General features: G+C 39.7%; 2 protein-coding genes across 7 annotated transcripts in view; one reads left to right on the plus strand and one right to left on the minus strand.

Moving 5' to 3' along the window:
- Positions 1 to 27,762, minus strand: part of LOC144588846 (uncharacterized) — a 73,488-nt gene extending 45,726 nt beyond the window's left edge. Inside the window, exon 1 of the mRNA XM_078392320.1 lies at positions 1 to 27,762. Within this exon, the coding sequence (XP_078248446.1) occupies positions 26,761 to 27,762 (1,002 nt within the window). The 3' untranslated portion in view covers positions 1 to 26,760.
- The window catches only part of BRINP3 (BMP/retinoic acid inducible neural specific 3), a 369,852-nt gene that overhangs the window by 308,665 nt on the left and 33,309 nt on the right, over positions 1 to 27,878 (plus strand). The gene's annotated exons all lie outside the window — the stretch shown is intronic.

The following is a 27,878-nucleotide window of genomic DNA, read 5'->3' on the forward strand; positions in this document are numbered from 1 at the left end:
CTTGTCGACTTCTCGTTCCCCCTCAAAGTCATTATGAACCTAATCCTATCCAGATTAGCCATAACAAACATGCTGGGCATAGTTCCTCCACACTTTCCTTCGAGTGAGCAGTTCCTGCACACTTTCCTTACACTTACTGCAAAACTGAATATGCAAATATCATGAAAGGGACAACCAGCCACAGGAGAGAAACTGCCAGGCTGTTGTCTTTCAGTGATTTACTTTTTTAAAAAGTAATACATTTATTTGGAAAAAAGTATATTCTGATAAATTAATATCTCCCCCCCCAAAACTTCACCAGCACAGACACAAAGTCTTTAAAAAATAATAAAACGTTTGGCGACAAGGGGTCCTTGGTTGAGGGGAAGTGCCCCTTTGCTTCCTCTCCACCTTGAATTAGCCAGCTTTGGTCACTCATTCAACCATGAAGCTATGTCAGCTCAAGCAATCGTGCCATCTGAACTGGTGCAAATGCACTTGATTTCAAAAAAGGTAAAAGCTCCTGAGGCAGAGGAGAATAGTATAGATGGGGGAAAGAGACCCGGGCTGATTAGCAGTGATTCATACATCGTGTAGCCAGTGGAAAATAAAACTACTCTGACTGTCCCAGTTCTGGAGGATTGTCACTGTAGTTAGCCCCAGCAACATTTCCCACTCTTCTATTGGAATTTGGTCTGAGAGAAACAGATCAGTCACCTGGACAAGACTCATGAGTTTTCTTAAACATCAAATCAGATCCTCTTGGGGATACCTATGCTTCACTGCTACCTTCCCATTCTCTAGAATTACAAAGATAATCCTCTGAAAGGCATCCGAAAGTAATTTTTGCACTGCAAGTGTCTTGATGTTGTGAGTTACTGTGAGAAGCCCTTGTTTTGAGTCCACCTGAAGCAAAACCACACCTGCACCTCTGGTGTAGATCCCATGTTTTTAAGTCTTACCATAAAAATGACATGATCTGTGTCTACTTTAATTGACAGGGACACCAACTGTTTCAGAAATACGTTTTTCCCTTCTTTCTTACCTAAGATTTTTGAGATACTGTGGAAGATGTAACTCCCCAGGAGAGGAAACCTCTTCCTTGGAAGTCTTGTATCTGTCACATAGAGGGGCCAGTCCTTCTTCCCATCCCTTAACCCTACCCTTCATGGCCAAATAACACAATCACACAGTCTCCAGACACTGATCGGGTATTCTGTTTCCCACTGCCAGTTAGAACTTCCAGGAGCCTAGTGTGTCCTCTTTGGGGGCTAGCAGGATCCATGAAGCCCCAGGTGGGATCATTTTCACTCTTCCTCCATCTTTTCAACATAGGAAAAGGTCTGAAGGACTAAAGCACTTTAGTCTTGAATCAAATGACATCACGGGCTTGTAGTCACACCTCCAGATATAATGGAGGCTTACAGAGATGTAGGGTAGGAAACACATCCCTAGTGCAAAACAGTTCTCCACCCTTGGCATTTGAACTATACTGACTTGCGGTCATTGCCGATGCTACTCTACTGATTTTCATCTTCCTCTTCATGTACTTCAATTAAATATGCACTTGGGTTTATTACTGATGCAGTAGCTGTAAGAGTGTGTTATTATCATGCGAAGCATCTTACCATAAAAGAAGCTAATCCTAAAATTTATAAGATTATTGTGACACCCTAAGCTTTTTTCAACTAGGTTGATATCTTACAGAAGTACCCGTGGATCTGCCCCTGCGGATGCTCAAACCAAAATCCAGTGTATTCCCTCATGCTGTCTTATCTTAACAAACTTCAAAAACCTGCCTCTATCTTAACTAAAGTTCACAAACCTATCTTTCATTCACAGTACTAATGAGCTGACATTCTACATACTCGCTCACAATTATGTATTCTTTCCCTGATCTCACTTGGATGGTGGAAAGCAACAAAACATAATGGAGTTCTATGGAGACATATTCTTATCCCCTCCCTGCAGCTGTCCTGTCCTAACTGCAACTCACTCAGCTTTCCCCTGTCAAGCAACCTGTTCGTTTCACCACACAGCTAAGCTAACTTGCCTATATGCATATAACAGTCACAAAGAAATCAGACAGAAGATGACCAAAGTCCTCACAATTGCCGTGCAAGAAATATATACTCTTATGGTGTAAAATCAAATATAATCAGGGCTAGAAAAGTTTCCTTTTAGAATGCATTGGGATGTGTTGCAAGTAGAGATGGACGCAAACTTCAGTTTGGTGGTTAGCTGCACAGCTGTTCCATAGAAGCCCCAGCTTCCTTGCCATGCTTCCTCCCACAGGCACTCACTCAGAGCCAGTGGCATCCCAGCCCTGCTTCTTCTGGGCACTGTCTCTGGATGGACACTGGAGGAGGCAAAGCTCGGAAGCTGCTCTGTTGTCTCTGAGGAGCACCTGCTGGAGGAAGCAGAGTAAGGGAAGCTGGTGCACCCATGGAACAGCTGTGTAACCGAATAGCCAAACTGTGCCGAATCATCAAAATGCAGTTCATGCCCATCTCTACTTGCAAACATGCACAATTACAAATATGTACTCTGTGCAGATGTGCTCCTATCTTAAATGTGCCAAAAGGCATCTAAGCTGAGCCAGACAATACTAGTTTGAATTTCTCAAGAAAATGGGAAGATTACTTTTGTAATAGAAGGAAGAATTATTTATGTGAAGTCCCTTGCTACTTTAGAACTGGAATTCCCATATGCTTTATTTTAAGATCATGAACAGTGAACATACTCAAAACTACTTTAAATTTCTAAGGGAAATGCATCTTAAATACTGTATTTGTAAAGGGATTTTGTACTCTGCAGTCTGTTGGTAAGACTGACCATTTTTGCAATAATGTAGGCCTTAGCTGACAGGAACAGAATAGGACACGTATATGGACAGAATGGAGGACGGTGAGGGGAATGACATAGGCAAGAGACCGTGTTCTGTTAAAAAAAAAGTCAACAGAATTGTTTTACTTAGGAACTATCAGATTAAAAAGGTCATACTGACCACACTAAGCAAGTAAGTGGGCAGTAAAGAAGCCAGCTTATCAGCTTCTCTCAGGAACAGAAGGAAAGTAGTTTGAGGATAACCTGGCAGGAAAACACAGATAGAGAAAGCAGAATAAGTGGCTATAAACCACTAACAGTACAATCTTATTAATGGTTGTTTGAAGTAACTCCCATTGTGATGAGTGTGTTTGTTTTGAGATAGGTGTGTGTAGGACTGGAGTCTTACTCAGTTTATCAGGAAAAATGAGAAACTGAAACTGAGGATTTGTGCAACACTCTGGCAGGTAGAGAAAAGAAACACATTCCTTTCTCGTTTAAAGATAGACAGAACAAATGTGAGGTACCACAACCAATGCACAAACAGAAACACAATTACTCTTGAGTTTTCACATTTCTCCAAATGCAGTGATATGCATAGAGGATTAAGTTTGTTTTATCCTGACAAGAGAACATCATCACAAATGTGCATCTTGAACTTTGTAAATGTTAAAGGTTATGTAGAAATTCAGGTATACATCTATGCCTTTGTGCATATAATTTTGCCAAGTTCATTTTTTTGGCTAGTCATTTTCCTAATATAAACTACTTTAAGCATTATTTCTACTAATATACTGAATTCTGCATGGATGCTTCCCCACAATGTGTATCTCTATATGTATTTTTAACCAGAAAACTCCACTGTAAAATTCAGACTGTTAATTCTGAAAAAATAGCAAGTTTTGGTGTGTATATTGCCTTAAGAGCACAGTAAGGTACATTTGCATTCAAATATAAAATGAGCTTATTCCTCTGGCATCTCAAAACAGCAACCCCAATTGTCCAGTGTTGTTTTGATTTCACATTGCAGTGTCTTAATTCAACTACACATGAAATGTATTAAAATTAGAAATATATTAAGCATAAGCATCTCCTTTAAATGGGAATGCAATATGCTTGCAATCTTTTTCCTCACCTAGGCTTTTTGTGCTACTCTATTTTCCTACATTCAATATTCTATTAAATTAATATCAAATTAATGTTCTATTAGCTCACAATTGACAAGCCCTTCACTATAAAGATACATTCATGCAAATAACCTAATAAGTAATTCCGCAGAATTCAGTAACTCTTACTTGTGCCATCTGTGCTATATATGAGAGTATCTCCCAATCAGTTTTTGAACACCAGCATCTATATATCTTGAATTTGGAATATAGAGCTGGTATTTGGTAGTGCTCATAAAAGAGTTTTCTTGGCAAGGAAAATTCAGTAATGGTTTATTATCTCCACCTTCTGTTCATTACTAATAAAAGTTAGGTTGAGTGTCTTCACTGTTGCCTCCTCTACAAATGTCACCTTCAGCCACCACTGCTGCACAATAGCTGCTGCCCCCATCACCAATGGAACTATCCATTCTCTTCTGCTGTGATGGTTGATGTGGTTGTTACCTTGGAAAGGGTGGATATATCTTAGTTTGGTGTCTCAGCTGTGACTATTCCATCTTGGGTGACTCCATTAGGAGTCCAGGCTTGCAATGGAGTCTAGCCTCCTGACAGCATTGCACTCAGCTTTCTTGACACATTCAAACCCCTTCACCACATTAAGAAAGGGACTGTATTCAGATGACAAAGTGAACATTGGTGGAAGAAACATCAGATATGGAGATGACACCATCTTCCTGGCAGAAAGGAATGCAGATATGCAGATATCACCATCTTAGTGGCAGAAAGCAGCATCCCTTGGAATGACTTTTAGTGAAACTGAAAGAAGAAATTGCCTAAATAGGATTGCAGTTGAGCATTAAGAAGACTGCAGAAGAACAATGTAACTTTGATGTTGACAATTAAGAAATTAAAATAGCAAAATATTTTATATGCCTTGCTGCAATCATTAATCCACATGGAGACTGCAGCCAAGAAGTAAAAAGAAGAATGAGATTTGGAAGGTCAGCAAATAAGGCATCAGAAAAGATAATCAAGTGTAAAGATGTGTCACTGGAAACCAAGACCATCCACACTAGATCACCATGTATATATGTGAAAGCTGGACAGTAAAGAAAGCTGCCAGGAAGGGAAATATTCATATGAAACATGATGCTGAAGGAGAGCTTCTGGACTGCCATAAAGCCTGAACTATCTCTGGAGATAAAAATGTTGAAAATGAGGCTGTCCTCCTTTGGGCACATCATGAGAACACAGAATTTTCTGGAAAACATCATATGCTTGAAAAGATGGAAGGCATCAGAAAAAGAGGAAGACCAAATGAAAGATGGATTGACTCTCTAAAGGAGTTCACAGGCTTGAATTTGTAAGTAGAGATGGTCATAAATTTAAAAACAAACGGCTAATTTTTCACTTCATATTGGTCAGAAGTGATGCCCCAACAAATACAAATCAATGAATGTTTAATGATTTTCAATTTAGCAATTTGTTGGGTTAAAAAGTGGCCTCCCAGGCACCTAGAGACACCAAAATCACAGACAACCTTCTCCTCACTTTCCTCTATAATCCCTTCAAGTTCGGTGAATATTGGATTTTGCGTGTCCAACTTATACACCCCCGAAATGGGTCCCCTCAGAAAAGTGCCCTTTAGCAGCTAGCTTGGTGGAAATTACAGCACTTCACAAAACTTCTGTGTGATTTTGGTGTCTTTAGGATCCTGGGAGGAACTTTCCTGGGAGGCCATTTTTGTGGGAACTATCAGAAATCCAAAGTTCACCAAACTTGCAGGGCTTGTAAAGGGGAGTCAGGAAAAGCTTTTCTGCGATTTTGGTGTCTCTAGGTGCCTGGGGACTATTTTTATAGGCTTTTAAAGTCAAGACAGATTGATTCAATGATTCATTGCGAAAAAATAATAAATTTGTTATTCATGGTTCGTCGACTTTGATGAATTACAAATTGCAACAAATTGCCATTTTTTCCCCATTTGTGCCCATCTCTATTTGTAAGAGCTGAGCAGGGCTGTTGAAGACAGGACATTTTGTAGATTGATCATTCATATGGTCACCCTAAGTCAGTGGTAACTCTGGAGGCACCTAACAACAACAATCAGTAGTGTTCTATCTATCTATCTATTCTCTTTTTTCACTAAACTTCTGCATTAAATTACTTTTCTTCCATAGCATAGAATTTTTTGCCAGTGTGAGTAGCTTGGAATTAATTGTATACAAATGCGTGCATTTTTGTTCGATATAAACAAACTTCTTTTGTCTTCGTGTCATATACAGAATTTATATGGTCACTTCGTACTTTGAAAATCAGTCTCTATTGAAGGGGGGGAATCATCTTGAATTGACTGGAAAGTTTTGCAGTCTTTATAGCTGCCAAGCATCACACAATTTATATTCATTCAATCTTCTTGCTTTTCATTTCCATTTTACAATGTATAAAGCCAAAGTAACATTTGTGGGTTGTCGGATCTGGAGGAAGATTTGCAATCAAATGCAATTTTATATCTGACAATGATCACACAAGCTCAAATCCCACATTGAGTTTTAATGGGAAGGAGGCATAAACACAGTGAAATCTTGTCTGTATGCACTGTTTTTGTTATTTTAAGTCATATGCACACGATGTTTTTTGACTACTAAATTCCCTTCATGGTTCTGTTCAACATATCCCTTCCCTTCTAAGTTCTCATACAGTATATTGATGCACCCTAATATATTGCTGCCTTCTTGTGGTGTAGGGGCTTGAGTAACCCAGAGAAGCTGTGGGCTGTGCTGTGCAGGGACATCCAAAACGGACAGGTCATAGTGGAGAGTTCCGACTAAACACAATCCACCTGGAGTAGGAATTGGCAAGCCACTCCAGTATCTTTGCCAAGAATACCCCATGAACAGAAAAAAAAGGCTAAAAGATATGATGATGGAAGATGGTACCCTCAGGTCGGAAGGCGTCCAACATGTTACTGAGGAAGAGTGGAGGACAAGTACAAGTAACTCCAGAGCTAATGAAGTGGTTGGGCCAAAGCTGAAAGGACGCTCAGCTGTTGACGTGCCTGAAAGTGAAAGGAGAGTCCAATGCTGCAAAGAAAAATACTGCATAGGAACCTGGAATGCAAGATCTATGAACCTTGGTAAGCTGGATGTGGTCAAACAGATGGCAAGAATAAACATTGACATCCTAGGCGTCAGTGAACTAAAATGGACAGGAATGGGCAAATTCAATCCAGACAATTATCATATCTACTATTGTGGGCAAGAATCCTGTAGAAGGAATAGAATAGCCCTCATAATCAACAAAAAAGTGGGAAAAGCTGTAATGGGATATAATTTCAAAAATGATAGAATGATTTCAATACAAATCCAAGGCACACCTTTCAACATCACAATAATCCAAGTTTATGTACCAACCACCAAAACTGACCAATTTTATAAAGACTTACAACACTTTCTAGAACTGACACCAAAGAAAGATGTTCTTCTCATTATAGGGGACTGGAATGCTAAAGTAAGGAGTCAAGAGATAAAAGGAACAACAGATAAGTTTGGCCTTGGAGATCAAGACGAAGCAGGGCAAAGGCTAATAGAGTTTTGTCAAGAGAACAAGCTGGTCATCACAAACACTCTTTTCCAACAACACAAGAGGCGACTCTACACATGGAGATCACCAGATGGGCAATACCGAAATCAGATTATGTTCTCTGCAGCCAAAGATGGAGAAGCTCTATACAGTTAGCAAATACAAGACCTGAAGCTGATTGTGGCTCTGATCATCAGCTTCTCATAGCAAAATTTAGGTTTAAACTGAAGAGAGTAGGAAAAACCACTGAGCTAATCTAAACCAAATCCCTTATGAATACACAGTGGAAGTGATGAACAGATTTAAGAAAGTCAATTTGGTGGGCAGAATGCCTGAAGAACTCTGGATAGAGGCTCTTAATAATAGAAAAGGAAAAACCAGAGATCTGTTCAGAAAAATTGGAGATATTAAAGGAACATTTTGTGCAAAGATGGACATAATAAAGGACAAAAATGCTAGGGACCTCACAGAAGCAGAAGACATCAAGAAGAGGTGGCAAGAATACACAGAGGAATTATACCAGAAAGATTTGGATATCATGGAAAACCCAGATAACGTGGTTGCTGACCTTGAGCCAGACATCCTGGAGAGTGAAGTCAAGTGGGCCTTAGAAAGATTGGCTAACAACAAGGCCAGTGTACGTGATGGCATTCCAATGGAACTATTTAAAATCTTAAAAGATGACGCTGTTCAGGTGCTACATTCAATATTCCAGCAAGTTTGGAAAACTCAGCAGTGGCCAGAGGACTGGAAAAGATCAGTCTACATCCCAATCCCGAAGAAAGGCAGTGCCAAAGAATGTCCCAACTACCGTACAATTGCACGCATTTCACACGCTAGCAAGGTTATGCTCAAAATCCTCCAAGGTAGGCTTCAGCAGTATGTAGACCGAGACCTCCCAGAAGTACAAGCTGGATCTTGAAGGGGCAGAGGAACTAGAGACCAAATTGCTTACATGCGCTGGATTACGGAGAAAGCCAGAGAGGTCCAGAAAAACATCTACTGCTGATTCATTGACTATGCAAATGCCTTTGACTTTGTGGACCACAGCAAACTATGGCAAGTCCTTAAAGAAATGGGAGTGCCTGACCACCTTATCTATCTCCTGAGAAACCTATACGTGGGACAGGAAGCAACAGTTAGAAATGGATATGGAACAACTGATTGATTCAAAATTGGGAAAGGAGTACGACAAGGCTGTATATTGTCCCCTGGCTTATTTAACTTCAGCTGCCCAGAGTGGTCGACCAGACCAGATGGGTGGGATATAAATCGAATAAATAAATAAAATAAATAAAAATAAATAACTTATATGCAGAATACATCATGTGAAAGGCCAGACTGGAGGAATCCCAAGGCAGAATTAAGATTGCCGGAAGAAATATCAACAACCTCCGATATGCATATGATACCACTCTGATGGCAGAAAGTGAGGAGGAATTAAAGAACCTTGTAATGAGGGTGAAAGAGGAGAGTGCAAAAAATGGTCTGAAGCTCAACATCAAAAAAACTAAGATCATGGCCACTGGTCCCATCACCTCCTGGCAAATATAAGAGGAAGATATGGAGGCTGTGACAGATTTTACTTTTTTGGGCTCCATGATCACTGCAGATGGGGACAGTAGCCCCGCAATTAAAAGACGCCTGCTTCTTGGGAGGAAAGCAATGACAAACCTGGACAGCACCTTAAAAAGCAGAGACATCACCTTGCCAACAAAAGTCTGCATAGTCAAAGCTATGGTTTTTCCTTTAGTGATGTATGGAAGTGAGAGCTGGACTATAAAGAAGGCTGACCGCCGAAGAACTGGTGCTTTTGAATTGTGGTGCTGGAGGAGACTCTTGAGAGTCCCCTGGACTGCAAGGAGAACAAACCTATCCATTCTAAAGGAAATCAAGCTTGAGTGCTCACTGGAAGGACAGATCCTGAAGCTGAGGCTCCAATACTTTGGCCATCTCATGAGTAGAGAAGACTCCCCGGAAAAGCCCCTGATGTTAGGAAAGTGTGAGGGCAAGAGGAGAAGGGGATGACAGAGGATGAGATGGTTGGACAGTGTCAGTGAAGCAACCAACATGAATTTGACCCAACTCCGGGAGGCAGTTGAAAACAGGAGGGCCTGGCGTGCTCTGGTCCATGGGGTCATGAAGAGTTGGACATGATTAAATGACTAAAAAACAACAACAACATATTGCTATAGTGGTTGTGGCCAGGTGCTAAGCAGTGATTGTTTTAACTACTGTGATGTATACAGAATGTTTACAATTGAGTGAGCTGCACTGATCTTCCTGAGGAAGAGTTTGGTGTTGAAAACATAGCACAACATATGGATAGAGGACTGGAAAAGAAGGCTGGGAGAGATGTATTAGCAAGGAGAACTTAAACAGAAGAAATGTGAGAGGGGAAGAATAGCTAAGAATTCATAGATAAAGAAGTCAAAAAGCAATACACTGATGAGAAATTACAGCAAAAGATGGGGAGGAGAGGGGAGGGAGTGCCTCAGCCTCACTTCAGACTAGAGATGGGGATATTCACTGGCTCCACTCTCCCTTCCAATTGCTCCAGAGTTTGTGGTCAGCTATCCACTCATCAACCTGGCAGGGAGACTCATCTTCCCTCCTTCTGCCAGGATAGTCGACCGCTAGCTCCAGAGCAATTGGAAGGGAGAGTGAAGCTGGCAGTGGCAGTGGATGCGTGAATGGATGGTCTGGCAGCAGGGGCCGGACCCTCGTTACATCCAGCTGTGAGTGGGTATTTGTATATGAATATGAGTACTTCCATCTCTACTTCAGCCTGCTTTGCATGCCTCACAAATGACACAGCTCATGCTAAGGTAGTAGGTAAGGCAGCCTGGCTTAACAGACCCAGAGACAAGGGTCACTGGCATGGTGGCTGTTAAGTTACTCCTGCCATTTTCCAAGGAGGATAATTTTGTTAAATTGTAGGTTCATTAAGGTTATGTATTGAATGATTGGAGTGCTGAGTAAAGTAATATCTACATCATAAAAGAAAGAAAGAAAGATAGAAAAGACGTTTGCTGAAAGCATTCCATGTAATTTCTGGCTCTCACGTAGCTAAGGTTGGCCTGCCTAATTCCTTTTGAAAAGAACTGCAAATATTTCTCTAAGAAGAAAATAAATTTGCAAAAGCATTTGGGTCTTTTCTATCATGCCCATCTTATGAATGCATATTGACAGAAAGGAGTTTTAATCTGTTTAAAAATACAATAGTATAGTAAGTCAAGAATGGCAAAGGCTTAAGTTTGTCAATTCTATGGAGCTTTAATAATAGCATGCTTTATCTGTCTATGCTAGGTAGCTGCCATTTATTGAAAGGAAGGTATTGAGGAGGGGTTTATGGGCTGCAGACAAAAAGCTACTGGCAAGCAGACAAGAGACACAAGGAACTGCCATTCAAATTGAGGTAGAAAAAATAATCATAAGTGGTACAGTATGTTGTGCTGCCATTTGTTTGGGGTTCTGTTTTTGTTTTTTAAACATAACCTCCGGTTAACATAACCTCAGTTAATGTCAAAGTAGCTGGCTGCATAACTCTCTTGCTATGGAGACAAGGGTCAGGAGTATGATCCCCTGCTATGCCTTCCAGGAGAAGAGACAGCTACTGTAGCCTTCCGCAAGCTGTGCAGTCCTGGAAAGGGCCACTGTACGTCAGCACTGAATTGATGGCATGCAATTGTTAATGTTAGAGCCATACTGTTCGTTTTGGTCATTACATGTAGGGTGTGAAGTGGAGATAATGGTGGCTTCCTTAAAGTCACCCGGTGAATTAATAACTAACAGACTCCCTGGGGTTACAGCTCACCACTTAAGCCTAGTCTCAAATGGAGTGTTTTGAGTTGTATTGCATTAAATCCTCTCTAGGAATGTGGACATCTTTCGGCATCATTTTCTTAGAATTCTGAGAGTCTTCCTAGTATTCCTGTCCCATTCATTTTAAGACTTGTTGATTTAAAAGTCTCTCACCCCCCCTCGCTTCTTACATGGAAATTTGTATGCCTCCTAGTACACACTTTTCCCAACGAACACATTCCTTCTAACATTTTTGTCTTACTGTACACATGGCCACATATTTTCCCAACTGGCTAAGAATTTCAACTATTCTCACTCAAATTCATGGAAAATAAGTTTCTTTTTAGAAAAATCAAAGAAGGAGTAGTTTGGGAGAATTCTAGAAATTTCCATGGGTAGATTCAGGATTCTGCTGTGAATTTTATATTTAAGAGATGGCTGAGTATGTGTGGAAATGTCTTTCTGCACTTCAGCAAAGGTCCATGGAGAGATGCCATGGGAAAAATCCTCCCACTGTGCTTTTTCAGGTGTTTTTTTTTTTTTAAAGGAAGCTGGAGTGATGAGCAGATCTGTGATAGAAGAAAACAACTGCAGTACCCTCGGCCACCTGGCAAAATCATGGTATAGTCAAAAAGACTATTAAATCAAATTGCAAAAGGCTCTGAGAATTAATCAGAACTTAAAGATATTTTCATGGGAAAACAGTCCTAGCTTCACTTTTTCTTGGAGTTAGATACAACCTTCATACCGCCTAAAAGACTTAAAGTGAAGGAGCCCTATGATAAGCAACTCCTATAGAGAAAATGTATTTACAATTCCTTTGCCAGTTGGGAAATCCTGAGGAAGATACTAAAAAGTATAAGTATTGTTGAGACAAAATTTCCCAGAAGGCAGTTTTTTCAGAAACATTGATTTTTTTTTCATAGTCTCTTCAAAATAGAGGTGTATTTCATGGAATCTTATACAAAATTGTTCTGCCTTTTTTTTTAAAAAAAAAGTAACATTTTAAGCATTGTAGATTAAGGAAAACAATGTCCAGGTAGGGGTAGGTCAAGTAAAAAACAAACAAAGGTCCTAAAAATCTGAGGACATTAATCTCCTTCTCTTCTTTGTCCATGAATGAATTCTCTTCATTTTATATTGGAGAAAGGTTGGAGAATACTTTCATGCATGTCAAGAGATGGCAAATTCTGTGACATATTATATTCACACACAGAGTCTTTGGTGAGTGGGGCAGGGGAAGATAACAGAATTTATTTTAGCCTCTCCGGACCAGGGTTAATGGTGTGACCCAGGGTCTCAGGAAGAGGAGGGACTAGCCCATAAGTGTGGTATAATTGACAAGGGTTCACATATTCCTTTCCTTTTTACTGATTTTAAAACATTTCATTGTCTAGTCACTGTTTTTGGAAGTAATATACTGGTGCCCCTTGAGCTCTAAATTGTCTTTCTTTGGAATTAGGTGCAATAAACTATTGATTGGACAGTGTTCAGGACTTTGCTAAATTTCTTTCATGCACATGGAAAACAAACACATTTTATTTTAATGTGGCAAAGGCAGAGAGAGAAAACTTCAGAAGACAAAATCTCAGAAGTGAGAATTCTCAGCCAGAATGTTTACAGAAAGAGAGAGAGAGAGAGGCAGCTGAGAATTCTCCTTCCCTCAAAGAAGAGTTACCATCACTAGTGCCAGCTGCCAGTATATTTTTCTTTGAGGCTACTAGTAGTGGCAGTGCCAAAAACAAGACAAACGCATGGGGACACAGAACAACACTGTGCTGCCATTACTGCTACATGGCATGTCTCTACTTTAAGAAACTTAGGGAGAATTATTCCTTTCCTTGGAAACATTTGGTAAAATGGTCTTCTAAGGGTCTTTGCTGGCACATAATACGATCTGTAAGATGTCATTTGCACATGAATGCAGGTAGTAGATCATAATAAGGCATTTAGTATTGTGGCACCCAGACATTGGAATGCTTTCTTTAGGAGGCTCAGTAGATGCACTGAAACTTGATTTGTGTGTGTGTGTCTGTGTGCTTGCTATATCTTTTATTCTTTCAAGTCATTTAAGTTGTAAACATTCATAGCCCTGTTAATGAACAACAATAGTTATGAGCAGCATGTCAGAGAAGTGTGCTAGCCTCCTCACATTCATTGCCACTTTATTTGCAGAAGAAGTGATCTTCTGAAGAGGACAGTGTCCTCCATGCTTGAGGCATCCCCATGCAGTCATGAATCCTGATTTTTCTGGTTTTCTGATGATCCAGAGAGCTTCCATGTGTATTGGAAGTTATCATCTTCAAAACATTGCTTTCCATGTGAGAACAATAATGTTGGGAGATAGCACTAGCAAGCTTCCTTCCTGTGTGGCAATTTTAACCATTTAGAATGAAATGGGGTTTATGTGTTATTTTAATCCCTTTTTTTCATATCACTTGATCCCATGCTATGGTTTGCTTTGTATGATTTATTGTTGCATGGTTGTCTTAATATTTGAGATGCAATGGAAGGTGCTGTGAGTTACTACTGTCCAAAATGTAAAGAAACACAGGTTCAAGCCAGCTGCAGTTTCTGGATGCTTTTCAAGGGCCATCCCACATAGAGCACATTAAATTTGTTTGATTCTAATATGACTAATGGATATATTGCTCTAGATTGGGCCATTCGTGTTCAGGAAAGGTCACAACTGGCAAGCCAGTCTAAGCTAATAAAATGCACTCCCGACTAGATCTGTTCACCTCTATGTAGCACTAAGTCTATGACACCCCCGTGCTTATCCTTTGTAACTCAAAGCATTCCACGTACTTAATAGTTCTAGTCTGACAGGATATTTTTTGTTTACAGGATAGGTTTGGTGCATTGCTGAATTCAGTGCAGTATCGTTGGAAAGCATCTGCATAAGCCTAATTGGTATGCAGTTCAAATAGATGGCAATGAAAGACATCAATTGGTGCCAAGTCTAAGTAGTGCAATTTGTGGATGAATAAAATAAAAGCAAACAAAATTTATTTTAAAAAGAGACAATGCAAACATTACAATAAAATACTGGAGCAAATGGTGTTTTTCTTGGGACGTTTGTGAAATGAAACCATCTTGGCACACAATAACGTATTTGTCAATAATTCAAAACAAGTGAATAAAATTCAAAACAAGTGAATAAAAAAGGGTAATGTTTGTTAAACAAAGTTCGTAGGCAAGGCATGTTGCATTCAGAAGGTTCCAGTACTTCAATTTCTAGGAGCACCGAGTTTGGCACTGTGTAAAAGAAACTCCAAATGAACAGGCTCTGTGCTAGAGGAGACCCTTGCAAATTGAGCCCAGGCTTTAGGGATAACAAATGATTCATGTTCATCTCTAGAGGGAGGAAAAAATAGAGGTGTGATCAATTGATTTGTTTCCACTACGTGATCTTCCTCTAAAAGTTTGCTGACAAAGTGATGAGCATACATGTAACCTTGATTTAAGTCCCATTTCAATCAAATAATTTCTGAATAAATAGGTGGTAAAGGCAGGAACAATATTTTAACAGTGGTCCTAAGAGGCTCTTCAAAGTTGGAAGCAGGCTGGTATCACAACTTGCATTATACATGTCTGCATTATACATGTCAAACAGTGGATGATAAAAATTGCAGATAGGTCCATGGTTTAGGCATCTGACTGCAGAGCCAGATGTTGGGAGTTCGATTCTCCTTGACAGGGGCTGGCCTTGATGATCCATAGGCTCCCTTCCAGTTTTTCAGTTCTAAGATTATTATTATATCCTGTTTGTGCAGCTATACTGCATGCAGCTGATGATATCAGCCACAACATTTTTTTAAAAAAAAATTAAAGTTGTTACGTATCCTGAGTAACTGCCCAGAGTGGCCCTGGCTGCCAGATGGGCAGTGCGTAAATCAAATATAATGTTGTTCTTGATGATGATGATGATGATGATGATGATGATGATGATGATGATGATGATGATGATGATCATGGTAGCTGAAGACAACAACCTTGTGCAGTACAACGTATGCATAAGGATGTCAACCAATTGGTGAACACAATAGGCTGTCTATATTTGATCACAAAAGTGTGTGCCTATGCGTTGAAACACACACAGAGAGAAGTATATATGTTTGTATGTGCAGTGCACAAAAAAAGAGAGAAGGTAACAATAGCAGAGCTGGCTGGATAGCAGTTTAGGTATCTGGCTGCCATGCTAGAGGTTGGGAGTTCAATTCTCCACTGGGCTTCTTGCAAGTAGAGCCAGTCTGTGCAGACTTAGGCAAGCTGCACAATCCCAGGATGACCCCAGAAGAAGGGAATAGTAAGCAACTACTAAATATTCTCTGCTTTGCAGCCCCTGAAAAGGATTGTTTTGAGTCAGAACTGACTTGATGGCACAAGATTATTATTAATAATAACAGAAGCAGATATAAACCTGTTCTGTGGACCAAAGCAAATGTATGTTGCCGATGCTTCCCATAGTAATTTTTCTCACTGAACAAGAGCTATGTCAAAACCATACTAAATCATTTTTTTCCACAGTTTCCCACAAAATATGGGTTTAGGACCTAAGAGCAGCAAGAAAATCAAGCTGTTCCCACACTACTCTGAAGATACAGTACTTACCCCTTTTCATCTATAGATAAGATAAACCTGTTGAAGACCCAGGAGTTGAAGATGAGAGCATGTTTTGTTTCAGTGTGATACCCATGGCCAACCTGCATCTGGTGTAAAGGAGGCCTCTTTTTATATACTATATAATGATAGTCACTTGGTAGATACAGTGAGTGAATTAGTCACGGACATAGATGTTGCTAGTGAAGAATTGCATGGGGTCGGAAATAGGGTGACTGTCTTTGTACCCTTCCTTGGTTGTGTCTGTGTGAAAGCAGCATTTTTGGACTGTTGAACCATGACATAGTGTTTGACTTGCGACTATGCCTTATTCACTGCCATTGTACACAAGGATGTAAGCTAGTTACAATCACAATAAAACATTTGCTTTTCTCTATTCACAAAGCACACACAAAGTGCAAAATACAGGTTGCCTCAGGAATGAACAAAGGAAAAGACACTTCAGTGTTCAATACTTTGAATCAAACAGCATAATAACTTTCTGATCTGTTTCATTACATTGTTGCATGTGGGAGTTAAACGTGGATTTACAGGTTTAAATGCAAAGGGGTGACCCCCCATTGTAAATCAAAGGCATCTATCTCACAGAGCAGGTGCACATCAGAAAGCCAATTCCAACCAAAATTAGTGTTGATAAGATGAAAGAATGAAAGATAAGGTGAAGGTCAGTTCCATTGTGGATGTTCTTTCAAAATCAAAAGGAGTTCTCTCTTTGAATAATAAAATGTGAGGATGAGGATGATCTTTGAGGTCATACTTCTAATTAAACTAAAAACTAGATGCATTTGTCAGCCCCTGTAAGATCAGAGACAATGGAAGAAGGAAAGCAACTGGTAGACAATTTCATAATTTGAAACATTTTAAGAATGTTATGTCTCTACCTTCTGCATAGATATAGATATACCTAAATGTTTATAGATGGTATGGTTTGATGTTCCACATCTATGTTAACTCTGTCTTTGTTTAGTGACTCAATGGAACAAAGTGTTTTCATGGACCATACTAGACAGTAGCAGTTAAGATAATGGTCACAATCTTGTTGTTAAAAGCGTATAGCAGAAGATTAAATCTGCATAGTTGAAGATGCTTAAATCACAAAAAGAGGTGTGCATTCACTCCTCATGAATATGATTTTAAGAACCTATCCAGGCCACTCCATAGAAATTCAGGCTTTGTGTAAAATGAAACTGCTCTCATTCAATAAAACCCAAACTGATTCAGAAGTTGACTCCTGAAGGCTGGCTGTCAAATAATTGATACTGGAGGAGGCTCTTGAGAGTCCCCTGGACTGCAAGGAGAACAAACCAATCCATTCTGAAGGAAATCAACCCTGAGTGCTCACTGGAAGGACAGATCGTGAAGTTGAGGCTTCAATACTTTGGCCCTCTCATGAGAAGAGATGCTTGGACAGTGTTATTGAAGCTACCAACATTAATTTGACCCAACTCCAGGAGGCAGTGGAAGACAGGAGGACCTGGCGTGTTCTGGTAGCTTCGATGACACTGTCCAACCATCTTGTCCTCTGTCATCCCCTTGCCCTCACACTTTCCCAACAGCAGGGTCTTTTCCAGGGAGTCTTCTCTTCTCTTGAGATGGACAAAGTACTGGAGCCTCAATTTGAGGATCTGTCCTTCCAGTGAGCACTCAGGGTTGATTTCCTTCAGAATGGATAGGTTTGTTCTCCTTGCAGTCCAGGGGACTCTCAAGAGTCTCCTCCAGCACCACAGTTCAAACCATCGGTTCTTTGGTGCTCAGCCTTCTTTATGGTCTAGCTCTCACTTCAATACATCGCTACTGGAAAAACCATAGCTTTGACTATATGGACCTTTGTCAGCAAGGTGATGTCTCTGCTTTTTAAGAAGCTGCCTAGGTTTGTTATCGCTTTGCTCCCAAGAGGCAGTGATCTTTTAATTTTGTAGCTTCTGTCACCATCTGCAGGGATCATGGAGCCCAAGAAAGTAAAATCTGCCACTGCCTCCATGTCTTCCCCTTATATTTGCCAAGAGGTGATGGGACCAGTGGCCATAAGCTTAGTTTTTTTTGATGTTGAGCTTCAGACCATTTTTGTGTGCTCCTCTTTCACCCTCATTAAGAGGTTCCTTAATTCCTCATCACTTTCTGCCATCAGAGTGGTATCATCTGCATATCTGAGGTTGTTGATATTTCTTCCGGCAATCTTAATTCCGGCTTGGGATTCCTTCAGCCCAGCCTTTCACATGATGTATTCTGCATAGAATTTAAATAAGCAGGGAGACAACTTTTTATTTTAGAATGTGAGCAACAGATTTCAACTGTGACAGAATAATAAATAAATCTAGATCAGTCCAGACAATCACAAGTATAAGACTGCCAGGTCACTAGTACTGATTCCTTGAAATTTCAGGGCCAGCATGAAAGGTTGGGAGATGATCCTTGTGATGTTACACAAAGAGGCACTTGTGGTTTCCTGTAGACAGGGCCAAGCAAGAATTTGGAATGTCTTTTGATCCAGCCTATTGTAGAAAGAAGCATCAACCCCTCCACCCTCAGCCTTGCTCCAAATGGCACAGTGGACCCAAGTGCTTGCACCCACCTGCTTTCTCCCAAATCTTCTCCTCTTTTTTCCCTTTCTTTCTTTTTTATTATTTTGGATTCACTGCAATTGTGCAGGCACAACACATGTAGAACACCTCCAAGGGAAGTCATGGATCCAGTTGGAAGGGTGGAAATATATGCTTGGGCTACCTTCCAGAGACAGATCAAACATTCTCATCCACCAGTACTGCACTCTTTCACAATTATCTCTCCACCTGAAGAGGTGCAGTAATTGGCTGAGATATCAGCCAGTGTATGAATATGTGTTGTAGGGCTCTGAGTCTACATGGTGGCCCAATGCATTCAGAGTTCTGTTTATAGAAGGGCACACATTCTGAGCAGTTCTAGCATACCAGAGCATGTTCAGCATCCTTGAGTATTATGGTTTATGACCTTCAGCCCTTTGCAGTTGAGACCTCAGACCTGTGGAACTGAATACAGTAAGAAGATAGCATACATTGTTGAACACTTGAGTTCTTCCAATATTTAAGCACTGTGTGATTTCCATTAGCATGTACCCATTAGAGCATGGTACTGTTGTTGCTCCTGCTTATGGCACAGTAAAAAATAAATTTTCTTCTGCACACTTTCTTTCACCTCTCAAGAAGTGAATAATACTCCTGATAATTTTTGATGCATTTTGATGTTTTAATATACATATTTCTATGAAGTGGGTGGAAAACTGAAAGGTTAGATTGTATAATATTCATTTAAATGTTCAACTCAAATCTCCTCTCCCTCCCCATTATTACTATTTTATGCATTGATTGTCATTAAATGTCTGCAGCACTTATTTTGTAAAGAGGCTGTCTTTATCAGTCCCAATAGTTGTCTATGCTAGCAAAGCTAAATTGGAATAATTTTCTACACTTGCAAAATAAAAGTAGCACCAAAGTTTTACACTGAGTTTTCAAATCTCATTTTCTTTCCTTCTGTCAGTCAAAGCATCAGCTAGCTGTCAACATTCTTGTTTCCTTTCAGCAAGTGAATAACATTTAAGTAGTTTCTAGGTTTCCAGCTATTTTATTGTGTTGTATTTGATTTTTTTAAAAAATCTTGTATTGGGATCAGATGTTATGAGAGATGTGTGAATGATTTTTAAATAAGCGGATTTTAAAAGCATTTCCTTCTCATAATTGGTTATGCCTAATAAAAATAAAATGCTTGACACGACATCACAGTTTGCATGAAAAGCTGTCCCACTGCTATAAACGGTAGACGGTGACTGAAAATGCAAGTGTCGACAATTTGAGTACACCAATGTCATGTCAAATATTACTTTTGCTTGCTTGATATTATGGGGAGAAAGAAATTGAGCACTTGTCTATTTCTCATCTGATTTTCTGGATTTTAAATCCTTGTCCCCCAGCAATACTTTCCATGCAACACATACTGTCATATGACCTTCGAGTTATCATTACTCCTAATAGCAGCTCGGTTGGTTGTGTGCCAGCAGAATGGGAGGGAGCGACTACTGAGGGACAAATTAGAAGGTGAATGTGTATTCCCTGTGATTAACCTGCTTTCATCTCTTATATTAATAAAAACAAACAAATATAACCAAAGTACATACAGTACATGGAGAAAAATGCCTGCCGTGACAGACATTTTTCAGCACCTGAAAGAGCACCTCTTTTTAAATGTGCTAAAGTTTGACTCTTAGAAATAGTATAGTTGGGTGGACCCCCAAGTACAAAACCTTTTTTAAAATCAAGCCCAAGAAGGGAGGATATATGGTGTTTTTAGCATTGAGGATACTCAGTGGCCTCCAGGTACCATAAAAAGGTGAGTGGGGGTTTTGGAGGAAAAGGATACTTTATTGAGAATATTGTTTTAGCCTGCTTAACTCTTACATTTGTATAAATGATTTTAATAAATAATATGGAGAACTCTTTAGGAAATGACAATGGTAAACTACTCCTTCAGCATCTCATACACATTGAAAACTCTGTGAGGGTCACTGTACATTGATATCAAATTGACAGCACATAACAACAATGACAACATACTCTTAAGTACATGCATTATTGACTTCTGGATACCTTGTTGTATAGAGTGTCTTTGTTTTGCTTTTATTATAGTGGCTTAGAAATAATTTTGATGACTAGATAGTTTCAATTTATATTAACTTAAAAAGAATGAGACTGGCTAGCTGAAATAACAAAAGTGGTCTTAATAGAGAGTGAGGATATAACAGTACTACTTTTTGTTGCAGATATCACTGGTATTTTTAAAGTAGCAAACACTTTATTTTTCCTTAACCACATCTTTTGGAAGACATGAAGGTGTACAGTTAAATGTTTGCACATTTCCTGGCATGATGTGTGACACAAATGAGTAATGAAAAACATTATTTGGGCACCCTTCCTTTCCTTTTTTTGTGAAAAAAATCCTGAAGGGGAATGAAAAGGATGATTATATAAGTTTAAGATGAAAGATGCCCATCTGTTTGAACTTGGATTGTTTTCATCAGTATATTGTCTTCTACATACATTCACACCCAGTTGATTGATTAGAACTCTTCAAGAGTTATTGTTAAAAATCCAATAAACTACTGAGCCACATGGAGGTGGGGAGAAACTTAGTCCTTTCCCATTTATCTGGAAATAAGCTCTGCTGAAGTTAGTGTGACTCACTTTTGACTAGACCTGTACTGTTAGTGTGTTTCTAAAGAAAGAAAGCCAGAAAATTCAGTGAGGGATATAGATCCTCACTTGTCTCCTCCTTGTATAGTAAAGAGGAATAATAGCAACATTGTTCTCCTTGTTGGCAAGGATGGTGAATAATTTCTTGGGGCTTCTTTTCCTTGTGTAATGAATACATTATTATCATAAAAATAAATGCAATGGATGCTTCTTTCTAAATATCTGCCACTTTTTAATGCAAAATTGCCTTATTTGCAAATTGCACAATATCCTGCAAATTAGAATGAACACCACGTTATATAACTGAAAGCACTATATTGGTTGGTGGCATCTTTCGTAACCATTGCCCGGTCTTTCTGTACTTACACTGTGTATATCTGTGCATATATCTCTGTATGTGTCCTTTACTTCTCAAAGAGAAAGGATTCTGGGGGCATTTTGCTCAAATTATGGATATCCTGGAGCAGGGAGAGGAGCTCATTTGTCTTGATATTGGCTGGAGATAAGGATTATTGTAAGGCTTAAAAATTTCTTGTCCAAATGGCATATCAAGACAACCAAAACAGATGAGGATGAGGAAAGGTAGTTGTCTTGCCAGTTGGAAAAAAGATGCCAAACTTTACTTGGCAAAAGGCAGTGGTGTCGAACTGTGGCCCTCCAGATGTTCTTGGCCTTCAACTCCCAGAAATCCTGGCCAGCAGAGGTGGTGGTGAAGGCTTCTGGGAGTTGAAGTCCAAGAACATCTGGAGGGCCACAGTTCGACACCACTGGTCTACAGCATCACTGCCATTCACAAAGAAACACCAAACAGGGAAAAATGAAGAATGGCAAGTACTCCTTTTCACATTTTACTGCAGATATGCAACCCCTAATTCATCTGATAAATAATCTTATTAAAACTACTTCCTTGAAAAGCCTTTAGATTGTTTTTAAATCAAAAGAAGGACACCTCTCCTGAAAAATATACATTGAATCCCACTTTTGGTTTAGGCTGCAATTGCAGAAATTTCTTGCTCAGCTCTCCTCAAAATAAGATAATAAAAACAATATGGATTAGCTCCTTTCCATGTGATTCTTTCTTAAATCACTATAGAATGCAGGGTTCCTTTTGAACATTTTACCTTCCCTGCTATCACTGGCTTCCAGCAGTCTTCTATAATGGTAAGGATAACAAGGCTACAGACAATGATCTTGTGCAGCAGAGCAAATCAAAATTCTACTAGGAAATTCTAAATATGGGGCAATAAAAAAATTATATCTTTTAAACTGGGATTCAAATCAGATCAGCATTGAATCTGGTGTAATTGTAGCAGGTAGCCTTCTCTCTGCATCAAATTCAGGAAAGTTTGGCCAAAGGGTTTTCAACTTAGGATGTTTTAAATGTAAAACTGTTTTATACTCCTTTTCAGAAATAGGTGACCCTAAACTACCTCAGTTTTAAAATAGCTGACATAAATTGAAAAGACCAATCATGCTTCTCTTGAAAGAGAATTATTGGTCCAATCCTTCCCATTTGGAAAAAAATCCAGCTCTAGGAGCTGAAATATTGGTCCTCAAAAAGGCCTTTTAAATGGCAAAAAAAGCAATTTCTTATAACACTTTCCAGGAAGAGCTATAGAAACAGATACATTGTAGCTTAGTGGGCAGGGAAGAATTACAGGTCAACTAAAGTTCGCAGACTATATAAAATAAAATAATTAAAAAATCTAGGTTTGCTTTAGAGAAAATAGTGGAATGACAGTCCTCTAGAAAGAGGGACATTTTGCCATGTGTCTTCAGGGAATTAGCATACAATTTTGTAAGGTATCTTCAAAGTATATGGGCATACCTTAAAAAATTGTTTGAAACACTGACAGCATCCAGATTTTAAAAAAAGAGCAGCATCAAAACTCAAGTTTATTTAGTACCATACTTCAGCAAATAAAGGAAGGTTCCTAATGCAGATGAGAATAAAGAGGAAAGACCTTCATCCTCTGAATCTTCAAAATCCAGGATCTGAAATGTGAAGTAAAAGTTTCCTTTCTCCATACATTTCTGCATCAGTACAAGATGTATAAGCCCTAGACCCAAGAAGCAGAAGTTTCATCACAACAATTGATGATCATCCATATTTTCCAAGCAATAGATACCCGTGGGCTTCCTGGAACTGGGCTGCAGAGACGGATCTCCGCCTGCCCACATGGTGGGCATGCCGTGCTTGCGGAGCAGCATGTTGCACTCATGTGCATAAATGCGAGCATGACACTCCCCTTCACTAGTGTGGCCTGCCTCTCTGCAAGTGTGACACGCCCACTGCAAGTGTGTCACGCCCACCTGTGAGCATGACATGCCCACCCCCCCACAGAATCCACACGCCCCAATTGGTCTGCGGTCCCAAAAAGGTTGGGAACCGCTGGCCTAGAGAACTCATTGAAAAACAGCCCTGACATTTGCTTTGTGTTTGAAATGGTAGGAAAAAGGACTCCGGTTCTGGGAGTTACCCTTGCTTGATGTCTTTGTGAATGACAGTGAGCTCAAGAGGATATCCTGTAGACCATCTTGACTGCTGCCCTTCGTGTTGTCAACATTCAATATTGGGCCATTACCTGGCATTTTGAATCACAGATAGATACCTTCATAAACCAGAGGGGTTTTTTTTAAAAAAATAAGCAATTTATTCAGGTTTTTGAAACAGCACTTAATTGAAAAGTGTGAGATTGGATTGAGCTTTAGCCCCACTGTCATCTTATAGCTATCTGTCTCTCCATCACCACATAGAAAGGGATCTCTAAAGAGTAAAGGTTGTGCTACACATAGAGGCTTTCCACACATTTAGGCTTCCTGAGTGTATGTTAAAGATCCATATGTAGCAAACCATTTTCAACTTTAGGTTGCCCTTCTTCACATGGAGACGAGTGGACAAGCAGGCGGGTGGGGGGGTCTCTTGTGTCCCAGCTTACACTTTCCAACTAACTCTTACTTGAATAAGGTTCATGTTTGAAGCTTAAGAGATTTTGTCCCTTTTTTTGGCCCCTCTTTATTCTTTCTTACTCAGTTACATTGCTTGCATTCTGGCTTGGGCACAACCAAGTGTTTTAAAGAGTGTGTGGTCTATCCATCCTTTGTCTCGCAAATTTGTTTCAAATGCTGTAAAAGCTTTACTTTTGTAACCTTTAACAGATTTCCATTTTTATTCATTGACTGAATGAAAGTAAAAGTCCTGAGCACTACTTAGTGGTTCAGTAAACCTTGCCTGAAGCATAAAATTGCTCATTCACAGAAGAACTGCATACAAATGTCAGTCCTTGCATTATAGAAGCATCCTCATTTTCGAATACATATGTGAGACTCAGAGGCAGGAAGGCTCTAGTCTCTTTGAGGCACCAGGCAAAACTCAAAACAGCACTTTAAATATCTGGATGGCTAATGATCTCTAACAGTGTTTTGATTGGGCCCTGCAACAAAATGTTGTAGTGCAGAGTGTAGCTATACATGGGCCTCCCCAGTCCAAATGGGAGGCCATTTAGGCATACATCCCAAATCTGTCCAGAACATTTGTCCCCCATGCAGTTTGATTTGTGCTCCTGATTGGAGTTGATATATGAACTCCCCATTGACTTGCACTGGGATACCAAAACTCTTACTCTTTGTTCATTTTTGCACCAGTGCCCATGAAATTTGGAGGTGTACCAAAATTAGGAGTGGATATACTTACCAAATGTCAGGCAGTTTGCATCAAGAGATTGCATACTAGCCACTTTTACTGTTTGTTTTAAAAGAGAGAAGGAAGGAAGGAAGGAAGGAAGGAAGGAAGGAAGGAAGCAAGCAAGCAAGCAAGCAAGCAAGCAAGCAAGCAAGCAAGCAAGCAAGCAAGCAAGCAAGCAAGCAAGCAAGCAAGCAAGCAAGCAAGCAAGCAAGCTTTCCATTCAGCTTGAGTTGTACTCCTGATTTGTACATTCACTTTGCTTCAATCCAGAACTGAATCTGGGCACTTAGCTTCAATCTGGACCTCATAAATTTGGATCAGGCTGATTTGGTTCAGAATTTGTGATTTATCTGAATCCAGTGCACAACCTCGTTGGGGAATATTGGTATTCATGATCTCAGCTCCTCTTTGCCACCAGTTCTTTCCCCAACAGTCAGTCAGCATTTTTTTGCTACAGATAATGTTTATTCCTCACTGTGGATGTTTCTCAAAACATTTTCTGGGAAAACATGTCATTTCCAAACCTCTTCTTCCTGAATGGTTCCTTTTTGGCTGCAGGAGTCTGAACACTGGAAACAGAGTGAATTTACACAGTTATTTTACCATGGCATTTCAGGTTCACGAATCGTACAGAAATGCCTAGGTTTAAGACAAGTAGACTTACAGGGCTAAATCCAATGTTAATCCTGCCTAGAGTAAAGCCATTGAAATAAATGGGCTTTGTTGGTCTCACAAACTAACTTAACCTCAGTGAGTATGCTGAATAGAACAGAAATTCAGAACATTAGATTTAAAAATTAATTTGCTAAAATTAATGCAAAGCTATTAATTTTTTTAAACGAGAAAATGATAAGTCATAACATTCTTCTACTTTTCTGGTCTGATGGTTACTTTGCCATTATCTCTTTTGGAAGTATTCTTTCTATTGTTTTAAAATTGCCCTATCCAGTTTGAAACCTGTTTCCAGATGTAAATTCCCATGATGCAATTCACATGCAGAGATGACAATTCCAATGTGAAGGGAAGGGTGTGTGTCCTAACACTGAATTTCATTTCTCTGCACACAGAGTAAAAGGCACCCATGTGCATTCAACAGGACTGATTGCACAGAGCCAATAATCTTTTGATCACTTTCTAAAGCATTTATGTAGCCAAAATATCCAGAAGATTCACCTGAAAGTACAGGCTTAAGAACTAGCTGTTCAAATTAGCCCAGCATTATTTTCCCACTGCCCATGCTGGTCACACTGACCAATACCTGTTTCCCAAGTGTGAGACTATTAATATTGTTGGTGTAAAGCTTCCAGGATACCCATTCAATTGTTGTGCTGTTCACAGCATCTTGAGGTTGTCTGGACACATCTGAAATGTCAAAGTTGTGAATCAGTTGTATGCACTTAGTTCTTATAGGCAGGTACATAACAGCCTCCTTTCCGGGGAGTAGGTATGTAGACAGCAAGTTGTTTCATAAGTAACAATCCTAAAACATAGAAAATTTGTGCACCTTAGGGAAATGTTTCCTAGTTATCCCCCAGTTAGTTTGTTGCTTTTTTTCCTGGTCACATGACACAGACAAAATTGAGACAATTTCCCAGCCAGCAGTATAGCTGCAGAACATTTCCCCATCGCCCAGTTTTGTACCTTTGTTGGTGTCAAGTTCAAGTTTATTGTATTAGCTAAAAGCCGTCACAATTGTTTAAAATACAGATATGGTCAATTAAAATCATGATAAAACCACAGACATATAAAATAATAAGAGACCCCTCATATCTGAGAATCTCCCACACAATTGATCGCAATGGCTTTCAGAAAATTAGCCCGAATGTTTCTGGCCGCTTTTGCGAATAGTGCTGTTCTATACGTAACATAAGGGTCACAATCCAAGAGCAACCTGACCACCTTTGTCTGAGGGCTTTCCTCCTGTAGAGCAGCCAGAATGTTACCCAGGAGCTTTTCCTCGAGGGTTCTGATATAGCTGACAATAGAGTAAATAATGGAGAACATCCTCTATCTCACCTGCTCCGCAGATGCACACCCTTAGATGTTTAGGGACATTCATGTACCTGCCATCTAAGACAGCGGTTGGCATGGTTTGAAAGCGGAGTTCTATAAAAGCAGTTCTCAAGGGGGCAAAAGTAAGTGCATCTAGGTATTGCGCCCTTGAGTGGTTTGTTTTCAACAGGCGGTACCAGTGGGAGAAACCTGAAGAGTGGATTAAGGCCAAGTCCTGGTCGTTATCCGATTTATAGAGCCAATCTCTCAACATTCTTTTAACCTCAGAAAAAATGAAAATGTCTGTAGAGAGGGATTTAGATTTTAGTAGGTTTTGAGCTGAAGTTGCCCAGCCGCCACTCTTCCATTGCTCTATCATACAGCGTTTGGGTAGGCGGTGGTCAGGCATATCCATCACCCTCTTATAATAAGAGAGTATGGCTAAAGTTGCCCTGGCTTTGATGGATACCATACCTGTCTCTGTTCTGAGGTAAGCTACTGGGGTCCCCTGGGGTGCCACGAGGATGTGTCTGAGAAATTTATTCTGTCCTATTTCAAGATGATGTAGGTTGTTCTGATTCATGCCCCAGATCTCAATTCCATAAAGCATTTGTGAGATGACCCTCCCTGAAAATACTTTTAAAGCTGGGGTTACTAGTTTGCCACCTTTAGAATGAAAGAATTTGACCAGAGCATGGCTAGATTTCTGAACCGATATTTTCATGCTCTGTATCTGGGGTTTCCAGCAGTTTTTCTCATCAAAATGCACTCCCAGGTATTTGAAAGTCTGGACTTGTTCTATTTTGTTTTCGCCTATAGTCCAGTTGAATTTGGGGGGATGCTTTCCAAAAATCATCACTTTAGATTTTGTGTAATTTATTTTTAGTTGCTCTAGGTGGCTAAACTCTTGGAGCTTATTTAAGCTTCGTTTCAATCCCTTTTTGTTCATTGATAATAGAACAATGTCATCAGCATATATGAGACATGCAATCTTATAGTTCCCAATTGAGGGGGGGAAATGGTCTGGATGGTTTAAGGCTGTTACAATATTATTAATATAAAAGT

This window comes from Pogona vitticeps, chromosome 4, assembly GCF_051106095.1.
Source record: "Pogona vitticeps strain Pit_001003342236 chromosome 4, PviZW2.1, whole genome shotgun sequence".
In the NCBI taxonomy this organism is placed as follows: Eukaryota; Metazoa; Chordata; class Lepidosauria; order Squamata; family Agamidae; genus Pogona; species Pogona vitticeps.